At 38.5% G+C, this 11,813-nt stretch overlaps 1 protein-coding gene across 1 annotated transcript in view; it reads left to right on the top strand.

Moving 5' to 3' along the window:
- The window catches only part of MSH3 (mutS homolog 3), a 292,985-nt gene that overhangs the window by 123,210 nt on the left and 157,962 nt on the right, over nucleotides 1–11,813 (top strand). Inside the window, exons 11-12 of the mRNA XM_006889888.1 lie at nucleotides 5,212–5,296; nucleotides 8,236–8,345. Coding sequence (XP_006889950.1) covers nucleotides 5,212–5,296; nucleotides 8,236–8,345 — 195 coding nt within the window. The remainder of the gene's footprint in view (nucleotides 1–5,211; nucleotides 5,297–8,235; nucleotides 8,346–11,813) is intronic.

The following is an 11,813-nucleotide window of genomic DNA, read 5'->3' on the forward strand; positions in this document are numbered from 1 at the left end:
GGAAGGCCCTCTATGAGGTGGATTGATTCAGTGACTGGGATAATAGGGATGGGAGTGTCAGAGACAGTGCGATTGGCACAGGACAGAGCAGAGTTTAGGGCTGTTGTACGTAGGGTCGCTGTGAGTCGCAGGTGACTCGACGGCACATAACAACAACAACAACAATGTTGAGATGTACCCCATATTGAACTCTGTAGTCTTTGATCTTCTGTAGTAAGTACTTCAAGTCCTCTTTCCTTCATACCCTCATAATTGGTGGAGGAGGGCTTGCTTTCAGAATACTAATCCTAAAGTACCATTATCAGGATTGGCATTCCTGCTGAGTTTACAGGATTTTTATACAGTGTGCCTATGAGAGTATAGGTAAATGAGTATTGTTTCTGGGCAATCCACTACTTTTAAATGCTTCACATTTCACTAGTAAAAGTGGATTTCTTCTCCTTTAGTTATTGATGGGAGGTAAGGGGCATTAACTAAGATACTTTGATGTGAGGCCTTTAGATTATGGCTTTCAGATCGCCTACTCTCCCCACTCCTGCATGCCTCCTAATCACTACTCAATAACCTACCTGATTAGAGTACTTAGTAGTTAATTAACCACCCTTCAACTAGAGAGTAAACTTTGAGTAGCTGGGATAGTAAAATATCCATGTCTAAGCACATTGATTCATTGTCGAAGATATCAACTTGTAATAAATTGAGTTGTTTATTCCTACATTTTATGTTGGAATCCTAGCCCTTTTACCCATTTGAGAATAAGTTTTTTACCATTATATTAATGTTGCATTAACTATAGGGTATTCTTTAAATTCTCATTAAAGTTTGCACAGTAGATTGGTATTCCGTTCATCCATGTAGCCTCGTAACCCTTGGGGTATAAAAAGAGCAGACAGAGGCAATTAAGCACAATGCGAAAAAGGTAAAATGCAAGGGAGAGATCTCGAGGAATGTTGACTAGATCCATAGAGAAACAAAACAGGTATTTACCATCTAAGTGGATGTAGAGAGCCTTCACCTAGAGCTGGTGCCCTAAATCCAGACACCTAGCCTCCTAAACTCTAAGAAGGTGTCATGGGGGCAGGAATGGAGGAACCGATGTTTCGGCACTGGGCTGCTTAACCAAAAGGTTGGTTGGCAGTTTGGATCCATGGAGAGGCACCTGGAAGTAAGACCTCATTACTTCCTGACAGGTCACAGCCTTAGAAACACTTTTTAATGCAGTTCTGCTCTTCACACTGGAGCCTACATAGGTCAGAATTGATTTGGTGGCAATTTATAACAACAGCAGAACAGTTGTAAGAAAATAAGTGTCTGTTCTTTAAAACCCATCTCCATGTGCTACTGCCGAGCACTGAAAAACCAAGACACAGACCTTCTTCCATATGGATCTTTGACTATAAATCTTTGTCAAAGTTCATTGTTTAGTACTGATTGATAAGAATGCTACACATTTTTTAATCTTAGCTGAGTTCTTGGAGTTTGTTACTGAAGAGGGAGAAAAAACCCCCAAACCTCACAAGAACCACAAAATTGTTCACTTCTCTTGTAGGAAGATGGCAGGCATTTCTGAGCCTACTGCCAGGCTTGGAAGGTGCTTCCACATAAATACTACATAAGTAATCCTTGACAGTAAGGAGTTGAAATGAATTAAGAAAGGTACAACAGCAGTCCAGTGCCATTGACTTGATTCCAACCTATAACACCCCTGTCAGAGTAGAGTAAAACTGCCCCATCAGCAACCAAGGCTGTCAGTCTTTACGGGAGCATATTGCTTCCCCTTTCTTCTGTGGAACAGCTAGCTGATAGATCCAAATGCTCACCCTTTCAGTTAGCAGGTTATCTCTTAACCACTGGACCAATAGGGCTCCTAAGAAGGGTGATTGTTGTTGTGAGGTGCTGTCACATTGAGTACTACTCACGGCAACCCTATGAACAGGTCTGAACCTTGTCCTATCCTGTGCCATCCTCATCCTCTCTGACACACTGGCATCCATTGCATCAGTCACTGTGTCAGTCTAGGATCTTCCTCTCTTTTGCTGACTCTCCACCTTTCCAAACATGATGTCTCTCTCCAAAGACTAGCATTTCCTAGCAACATGACCAAGATGTGTGAGATGAAGCTCTATCATCTTTGCCTCCAAGGAGTATTCTGGCTGCTGCACTTTCTCCAAGACTATCTATTTGTTCTTTTGGCAATGCATGAAATATTCAGTACTCTTCTCCAACACTGGAACCCAGAGGCATCAGTTAAATTCTTCTTACATCATCTTATTCACTGTCTAGTTCTCAGATGCATACCAAGTAGTTAAAAAACTATGGCTGCATGTCTTCAAACTGACATCATTGCTCCTCAGTAATTTGGAGAGGTCTCTGACAGCGGATCTCCTGACTACTGGTACCAAGGCTGTTGATTGTGGGTCCAAGTAAGTTGAAATTGTTGACAATTTCAGTCTTTTCTCAATCTATCACGATGTTTCTTATAGGTCCAGTGATGTAGATTTTTGTCTTCTTGATGTTGAGATGCAATCCATATTGAAGGCTGTTGTCTTTCATCATCTGTTTCATCATCAAGCATTTAAAGTCCTCACTTTCATCAAGCAAGCTTGTGTCATCTGCATAACACAAGTTGTTCATGAGTCTTCCTCTGATCCTGATTCCACATTCCTCTCATAGTGTCCAGCTTCTCAAGTGATTTGTACAGATTGAATAAGTACAGAGAAAGGATGCAACCCTGACACCTTTTTTTTTAATTTTAAATCATGCAGTATTCCCTTGCTGTGTTCAGAAAGCTGCTCTTTGGTCTAGATATAGATTTCATATGAGCATAATTAAGTGTTCTGGGATTCTTATTTTTCTCCATGTTAGCCATAATTTGTTACGATCTACGTAGTCAAGTGCCTTTACATTGTCAATTAAACACAAATAGACAGTCTTCTGGTATTACCTATTTTCAGCCAGAATCTATCTGACATCAGCAATGGCATCCTCGATGCCACAGCCTCTTCTGAAGCCAGCCTACACCTCTGGCATTTCCCCTGTTAACATACTGTTCTAGATATTTTTTGATGATCTTCAGCAGTATTTTGCTTACATGTGATCTTAACAATATTGTTTGATAATTTCCTCATTCTATTGGATCACTTTTCTTGATAATGGGAACAAATATTAATCTTTTCCAGTGCCTAAGTAGCTGCCTCCATATTTCCTGGCATAAATCCAGGGCTGCATAAGGCCCCCGAAGAAAGGTGGTGTTGGTGGTTGTGTACCATAGAGTTGGAACCAACTCATAGCTGACCCTCCAGTGGGTTTTCAGAGACAGTTTAATCACACAGGAAAAGAGTGCCCATCCTTCTCTCTAGGAACAGCTGATGGATTCAAATCACATGCCTTTGGGATGGCAGTGCATCTCCTTACGACTAGGCCAAGAAGGGTAGAAGAACATAAAATGACTATCAAACAGTTCTCACACCTGCTGTCAATCAATGTTGTAGTTGCTTTCCTCTGAGAATCATTACTAAGTCATCATCATTGAGAAGCCAGGTCAAGCCTGCATAAAAGAATTATAGCTGCTGAAGGACAGTGTTCAGTTGCTTTGCAATGTTCCTAATACACAGTAAGTTATTTCTCTTTCTCTCACTTGGGCTCCAGGGCCTTAGTTAGGGTATTTTATCTGTATGTACAGGGATTTCTCATTGAGGACTAGCTTGATAGACTCTTATTTTCGGCCCCCTCAATTCCTGGATGAATACTTGTTTTCATAACTGTCCTGGGAAACTGGATTTTATTTAAATCTTTTTACAGCCATGAGAAATATGGTTAAGCTTATAACTCAGCCACTTGTGATTTTCTTCCAGAAAACTTACTGACTGGCCGTAATTTTTCTTGCTTTTAAAAGAAGTGATCAACTAAGTGCTGTTGACAGAAATTAAGGACTGGTTTATAAAGGGAGTTGAACTCTTTTAAAATAATGCATTAACTGATTAAACTTGGAAATATGTGTCAATAGTTCAATTATATATGTTGTATATATGTGTATATATGTTATAGTTAAAATATGTCATTATTTAAATTTCAACCCGAGTTCCCAAATCTGTTAAAAACTATTAAACTATAAGTTGAGCCTTTTAAAAAATCCAACCCTCAAATTTATTGTCATTGAATTGGAACCAATTAATAGCTGACCCTCTGATGGGTTTTCAGAGCCTGTAAATCACATGGGAGAGATTGCTGATCTTTCTTCTTTGGAACAACTAGTGGATTTGAACCATCTGCCTTTAGGTTGACAGCGCAGGTCCCTACTGTAAAAGGAGAATGTTAATTTTTAAACTGACTTTGAGGAAGTAATTCCTACTTTTTTTTTTCACTTTTATATTCTACTAAACTCTGGTGGCCTAGGGGGTAAAGAGTTGGGCTGTCAACCCAAAGGCAGATGGTTTGAATCTACCAGCTGCTCCTCAGGAGAAAGATTGGCAGTCTAACATGCAATTTACAGCCTCTGAGAAAATCCTGAAAGTTCGGCTATGAGTTGGTTCCAAACCCATGGGACATGAAAACAACAAACACTTAAATACATGTTATTAACCATAGAATAACTAGCATTTGTTGCACATAGAAGAATGCTGGTCACCTTAAATTTGACATAGTGACTATAGCAATGGGCTTAAAGCACAGAGGAGATTGTCTAGATGATGCAGAATCAAGTAGGATTTTATTCCCTTATACATAAGGTGGCTATGAGTTGGAGCTGACTTAGTGGCATCCAACAGCAGCAACATCAGAATTGTCATATTAAAGAAAGAAGAGGACGGTTTGAAATATCTTAGCATGTTTTCCCATCTATTTGTATAGCTTGTTCCTGAAGGTGCAACCGCATTTTTTATGAGTGGTAAAAGACAACATTTGGTACTATTGGGAATATTTTTAAAATACTGCTATATTGTTAATATAAATATATGTTAAATGAAATATTGTTTTACCCCTTCCTTGTTCTCCTTGTTGATTCAGGAGCACTTCTCACATTAATCTGTTTAACAGTGCCAGCATCAATGGAAGATGGTGGCCCATGAATTTTTCTCTTGGTTCTTTGGGTATGATTTCCTATTAAAGAGCTAACTTTTGTCCTAATATTGTTGGAATGCTTTTGGTGCCAAGGTAGTTTTTTATTTCTTTCTGCACTTACATCATAGATGATTGTATTTCATTCTTTTATAGGAATTTTAAACAGCTGTCAAGTGAAATGGAATATATGACAATTAATGGAACAACATTACGGAATCTGGAAGTCCTGCAGAATCAGGTCAGGCAAGCAGAAGGGCTAGTTGGTTCAAAATGATCTTGAAAATAATAAATAAGGGTGCAGTCTATTCTCAGGTGTGCAGTTGAAATTAGAATAAGCTTCTTCAACTGCCTCTCATGTTTTTATTACTTGATGACTGTACAATTTTAGGAGGCACAAATATACTGAAACACTTCTTTAGGGATTTCTTTGAGAGCTATAGATTATTTCTCTATTTTGTTCTTGTATATCATTGAATCGGAACTGACCCAGACTTGACGCTCAGTGGGTTTTCAGAACCAGTTAATCACATGGGAGGAGACTGCCTATCATTCTTCTGCAGAGCAACTAACTAATGGATTTGAACTTAATGCCTTTGAGATTACAGAGAAGCTTCTTACCACTATGCCACCAGCGCTCCCTCTCTTTATTGCAGGATATTTATTGAAGGACATGCCCACAGAACAATTTGTATATCTTCAAAAAAACTTCAGATTAGGGAACTAATGTTATATATTTCTTTCAAAAGACATCTTCTTTAGGAATTTAAATGAAATAGATGATTTTTTTTCCTGCTTGATCATATTTTCTGCACATATCTTTAACTTTTTACTATCTTTGGTCTTATTTCTTGATCCAGTATATAAAACATGTTACTGTGAGATATGATGTATAACTGTACTACACATATTTCATTTCATAAATTTGCATTGTTGTTTATCTGCTCTTCATTGGTGAATTTGGAAGATCATAGAGACATTAAAATTATTGCTTTATTTTATTATCACTTGAAAATATGAGATGTTATATTGTAAACTAATGTTATAAAATCATGCCATAGAAATCAAAAGCAATTCCACATCATTTGATTAAGTTGTTATTTGATATACATCAAATGGTTTAAAGTTCTTCAGAAATACTTACCCATATTTATGAATTAAAGTAAATGCTAAATTTATTCTCCTGATTCTGGATCTGTATATTATAATTTTATTTCCTTATTTGTTCCAGTCCATATATTCAAGTCAACCCTGGATATCCTCAGTAACATTTTTATTTTCTGATTCCATCACTTAAAAGCTTAGAATCTTTTTTGCAGATCTCTTTCATTAAAGTCTGTTTGTTCCAGGGATAGGAAAAAAGTAGTAAGATGTTTCTTGGGTAAAGAAGAGCTCACAGAATTTGCACACACAGCCGTAATTTCTGTCATATTGTCCCTATATAAATCCTGTTACAGTGGAGTCAACTCTGAAATCAAGTTCCTAAGGCACAATCATCTATAATCAAATTGCTCTGATAACCCTTGTGCTATCAGGACTTGGGTCCTTGTAGAAACCCGAGCTTCATACTAGTTAATTCCAATTCAACCTCCTGTGGAGAATTCACATTTGCATCCCAGATACTCTGAATCATAAACTATGTTTTAATAAATCCCTAGGTGATTGACTTTAAAGAGTTACTTTTTAATGTGAATGAAAGTTTACAGATAATTTTGATTTTTAAATTTTTTTTATTCATTTATAGATGCTTGTTTTATTATATTAATCACAATTGCTTGGTTCATTACAGTGTCTAATCAAATTTTTATTGCATGTAGCTTTGACTTTCACCAAAGTGATTTTTATGTGGAAATGTAGGTTCTGAATCAGTGTATCTGGGATGGAAATACAAATTCTTAGCTGGAATGAACCTGTTTAAAGACCTTATAGAATAGAGTGGGGAAAAAAATGTCTTTGGTTTATGTTTGCCTTTTGTCTTTGACCTCTCTTTTCATGGAACTGTGGACAAAAACATTGGGAAAGGTATTGTGTAGTGGGGAGAGCAAAGCTGTTTTATGCCATGAACGTGTCTGTGAAAGTGAGACTCCAGTGTCTCTTGCTCTTCTCTTGCTTGTGCCTGCTTCTTGAATGATACCAAGTAGTGAAATAGTAATTAATTCCCTTCCACTGTCTTCCTACCATGGAGCTCTTGTGGCACAGTGGTGAAACACTTGACTGCTAACTGAAAGGTTGGTAGTTCGAATCCAACAGCTGCTCAGCAGAAAAAAGAAGATGTGAGCGTCTGCTTCCATAATTATGTACAGTCATGGAAACCCTACCGGGCAGTTCTCATCTGCCTTACAGAGCTGCTGTGAGTTGGAATCAACTGGGTAGTAATGGATTTTGAGTCATGGATGAAGGCATTAGGAGTTTAGACCACATGTTTGATAGCTGCTTCCAGCCACTTGGTGTCAAGTCCTCATTATGAATTTTTTCTCTTAAATTTGGATTTAAGTATCCTGAGGGCAAGGATTGTGTCTCAACATACCTTTGCCAGTCTCAGTACTGAATTTATTGTAGGTTTTCTAGAAGTGCCTGCTAATTGATTTGATGGAAAAATTGAATCCTGACTGGAAAGGAAACAGTTGTTTTTGTGTTTTAAAATAAAAGAGTTATCAACAGGCTTTCTGTACTATAAGGACACATTGGCTAAAATTAATTGTAATCTCTGGTTGTAAATTTTCCTAGAGCTTACCTTCTTAATGATAAGCATAGATAGACAAATATTTACTAGGTGTTTAATAAAAAGCACTAAAGACACTTAAAGGATAAATTCCTAGAGCACAGTGTGACTCAGTACTATCTCCATTACCTTCCATTTATTCAGGAGTGCTGTGAGAGCATCTCTCTTTAAAGTGGAAGCTCTGAAATGGTCTTAACCACACTGTACTTCTCAGTACAAGAAAGTGCATGTTGTTGTGTACCATCAAGTTGGAACCTACCCATAGCTTATCCTCAAGTGGGTTTTCAGAGGCTTACTCGCACAGGAGGAGATTGCCTGTCTTTCTTCCACAGAGTAGCTTGTGGATTTGAACAGCTTACCTTTGGGTTGGTAGTGCAAGTCTTTACTACTAAGCCACCAGAGCTCCTGAGAAAAACACAATTTTGTAGCTAATAAAACTTATTTTCTGATCTTTCTAGACTGATAGGAAAACCCATGGAAGTTTACTTTGGGTTTTAGACCATACTAATACTTCATTTGGAAGAAGACAGCTGAAGAAGTGGGTGACACAGCCACTCCTTAAATTAAGGTAAAAGAATTTATATTCTTAAATTAAATTTTAAAAAAATATTTTGGTGAAAATATACATGATCATTTACATTTCTAACCATTCCTAAATGTGGAACTCATTGACATAGATTATGATTCAGGTTGTGCAGAAGTTCTTACCACCCTACTCTGAATTGTCCTGTCTGTATCAATGCATTTTTCTCACAGCATTTGCCAATTCAACCTGTTCCAGGTATACTGTTTAGGGATTTTAGTTACACTTACCAGTTTTACAGTTATCCATTATGCCAGATTAAAAGGAATAAAATCGTATCATTTCAGCTGCAAATCATACAAAATTGTGAAATTGAGTTATTCTAGCCTACTTATAAAACTCTATTCCTCAAAGTTATCATAGTCTATAGAATCAAAATTTTAAATTGGAGAAAATTTTCTTAAGTGCCCAATGATAGAACAGCTAGAATTCTGAGGGTGTATTTTTCCTTTGTCCCCTGAGTGAGCCGACTTACAGATTGGAAGACACGGGTTGTGTGTCTAAGATAATGAGTGATCCTGTGTGGGTCATCACTTGTATAAGGGAGCAGGAGGGGGGCTTGGAGACAGGAATGATAGAGAAAGTAAGGAGCACACAGCACAGTCTCTAAGTTGGGCACCCAGGGCCACTTTCTAAATTGAGTTCCCTTCTCCAAACATCTCAAAGTGAATGAACTTTCATGACAGTGACATAGTGGCAGAAATGCTTTCTCCTCTCCTGTCCAGGTTCTTCAGTCAGGTGCCTTTCATATGTGTGTGCTTGGAATGTCATTCCATGTTTCTCGGGTGCCTCTTTGGCCTTAAACCAGGGAGGAAGTGCCCTCCTATGTCCTCCTGGGTTTTTATCCCCTCCAGATGTCAGCTTTACCTGAGGAAGGACATAGAGACTTCTCAATCACGCCCCCTTCAAGTAGTGCCAAAGCATGTGCCATACTGGTCAACCTACATTTATTTATTTTATTATATTTTTCTTTTATTATTATTATTCTGTGACTTATTGTTGCCAGAGAGAGCATGGTGGTGCATGCGCACAGGTATTATGGCAAGCTTTTGGAGTCGAGTGCTTTTTCGGGATTGTGTTTGATGTGCAGGACAGCTCTGCCTCCAGGAGCGAGGCAAGCCAGGCTTGGCCTAGGGTTTAAGGCAGGAGGGGGCTTTAAGCCTCAGAGGGAGAGGGGAGAGAAGGCAGCCATGTTCTTCCTGGTTGGCTGCACAAAGGTAACTCGTGGTTGCTGTGGTGCTGAACACTGTTACACTGATGTGCCAAATGTGATAATGGTCACCCATGGTGGACGGTGTTTGCTGGAGATTCCCGACCTAAACAAGCCTGGAAGCAGGAGTGGCTCCACTTCTGAAATGGCTTGCCTCCGGAAACTCTATGAACAGTGCTCAGGCCTTTCGTTGATAGGGTCGCTGTGAGTCGTCTACAACTCGATGGCACCTAACAACAACAACAACAACATTATTATTATTAATTTTAATGAAAATTTACAGAAACTTTGGATTTCCATTCACTCATTGTTGTACTTTTCTCCCTGCCCACCCTTCCCTTCTAGTTCGTTCTTCTCTTTGAAAAGTAAAAGAAAAATTCTTTCATTGTTAATACAATCCCTCCCCACCAGGTCCACTCCACTGTGCAGCCTTACTCATGTCATGACAATAAAACCTAATCACATATCACTTTTAAACAGTTTTCTCCCTCATCTGTTGCAATGCATTATACATTAGTTATCCCATCTTTCTCAGTCTCCACCCAGTCCTGATGTCAGTCCTGTTTTACAACAGTGGCACTATGCAGCATTTGTCCTTTTGTGACTGAGATATTTCACTCAGCAAAATGTCCTCCAGGATCACTCATTTTGAATAATATTTTATTTTTTAAAAACCAAGATGGATGTCAGATGAGACAATGAATATTGCGCTAGCGCACTGGGATGCCAAAGCAAAGGGAAGAAATTAACGACCTGAATAGAAGATTTCAAAGGGCAGTGCAGGAAGACAGTATTATAATGAACTGTGCAAAGAGCTGGAGTCAGAAAATCAAAAGGGTCAAACTTGCTTGGCATTTCTTAAGTTGAAGGAACTGAATAACAAATTCAAAACATGAGTTGCAATACTTAAGGATGCTTTAGCCAGAATATGAAAGGATTCAGGAAGCATTAAAAGAAGATGGAAGGACAATACAGAGTCACTGTACCAAAAGAAATTGGCTGACAGAGAAGAATTTCATGAAACAACATATGAGCAAGAGCCTGTGGTGATAAAGGAAGAAGTTCAAGCTGCTCTGAAAGAACTGGCAAAAAACAAGTCTCCAGGAATTGGCGGTATACCAATTGATGTATTTTAACAGAAAGACACAGCCTTGGATGTGCTCATCAAGTTGTGCCAAGAAATCTGGAGGACGACTGAAAGAGATCTGTATTTGTTCCCATTCCAAAGAAAGGTGACCCAACAGAGTGTAGAAATTATCTAACAATATCATTAATATTACATGCAAGCAAGATTCTGCTGAAGATTATCCAAAAATGACTGGAACAGCACATCACCAGAGAACTGCCTGATGTGCAGGCTGGTTTAGAAGAGGCCTTAGTACTAGGGACATTATAGCTAATGTCAGATGGATCGTGGGTGAAATCAGAGAATACCAGAGGACTGTCTGGTTCAGGACATGATCTTTGCAATTATTTGCTATGCATCAGAAACCTGGAAAATGACTAGGGGTGATAGAAGGCGAATTGATGCCTTTGAGCTATGGTGCTGGAGAAGAGTATTGAATATTCCACAGACTGCTAGGAGAACAAACAAGCTTGTCCTGGAGAGATAAAACCAGTCTGCTACTTGGAGGCAAGGATTCTGAAGCTCCGTCTGACATATTTTGGCATGTTGCAAGGAGTTACCAGTCCTTGGAGAAGGACATCATGCTTGGGAGGATCGTGGGACAGTGCAAGAGAGGAAGACTCTCAATGAGATGGATTGATTCAGTAAATGGGGTAAAGGGGGTGGGTGTGTATCTAGACACAGGATAGAGCAGAGTTCAGAGCTGTTGTAATATAGGATAGCTATGAGTTGCAAGTGACGATGGCACATAACAGCAACGACAACCTATTCTTATTTATATATTAACTTTTAAATTGTGCTATTAGTGAAAGTTTAGAGAAAGGTTGGGTATTCAGTGATTTGTACATATTTTCTTCTTTCCCCCTCCTCAGTTCACTTTGTAATACACATCTTGTTCACCAAAGACTATAAAGTTCATCAGAGAAAGACTAGGAACAACTCTAGAAATTCTAATCTATAGCATGAATAACTGCCATGCATAATGAAAAACCTACAACCAAGGAAAGATAAGATAGATTAATAAGACCTTCTAAAAATCCAATCTTTATGTACATCAAAAAACTTTTCCAAGAGATACTTAAGACCTATACAGAGAAAACTATAGAACATTTCTGCA

The sequence above is a fragment of the Elephantulus edwardii genome, unplaced genomic scaffold (assembly GCF_000299155.1).
Source record: "Elephantulus edwardii isolate Elephantulus edwardi_28Jun2011 unplaced genomic scaffold, EleEdw1.0 scaffold00082, whole genome shotgun sequence".
NCBI classification, from domain to species: Eukaryota; Metazoa; Chordata; class Mammalia; order Macroscelidea; family Macroscelididae; genus Elephantulus; species Elephantulus edwardii.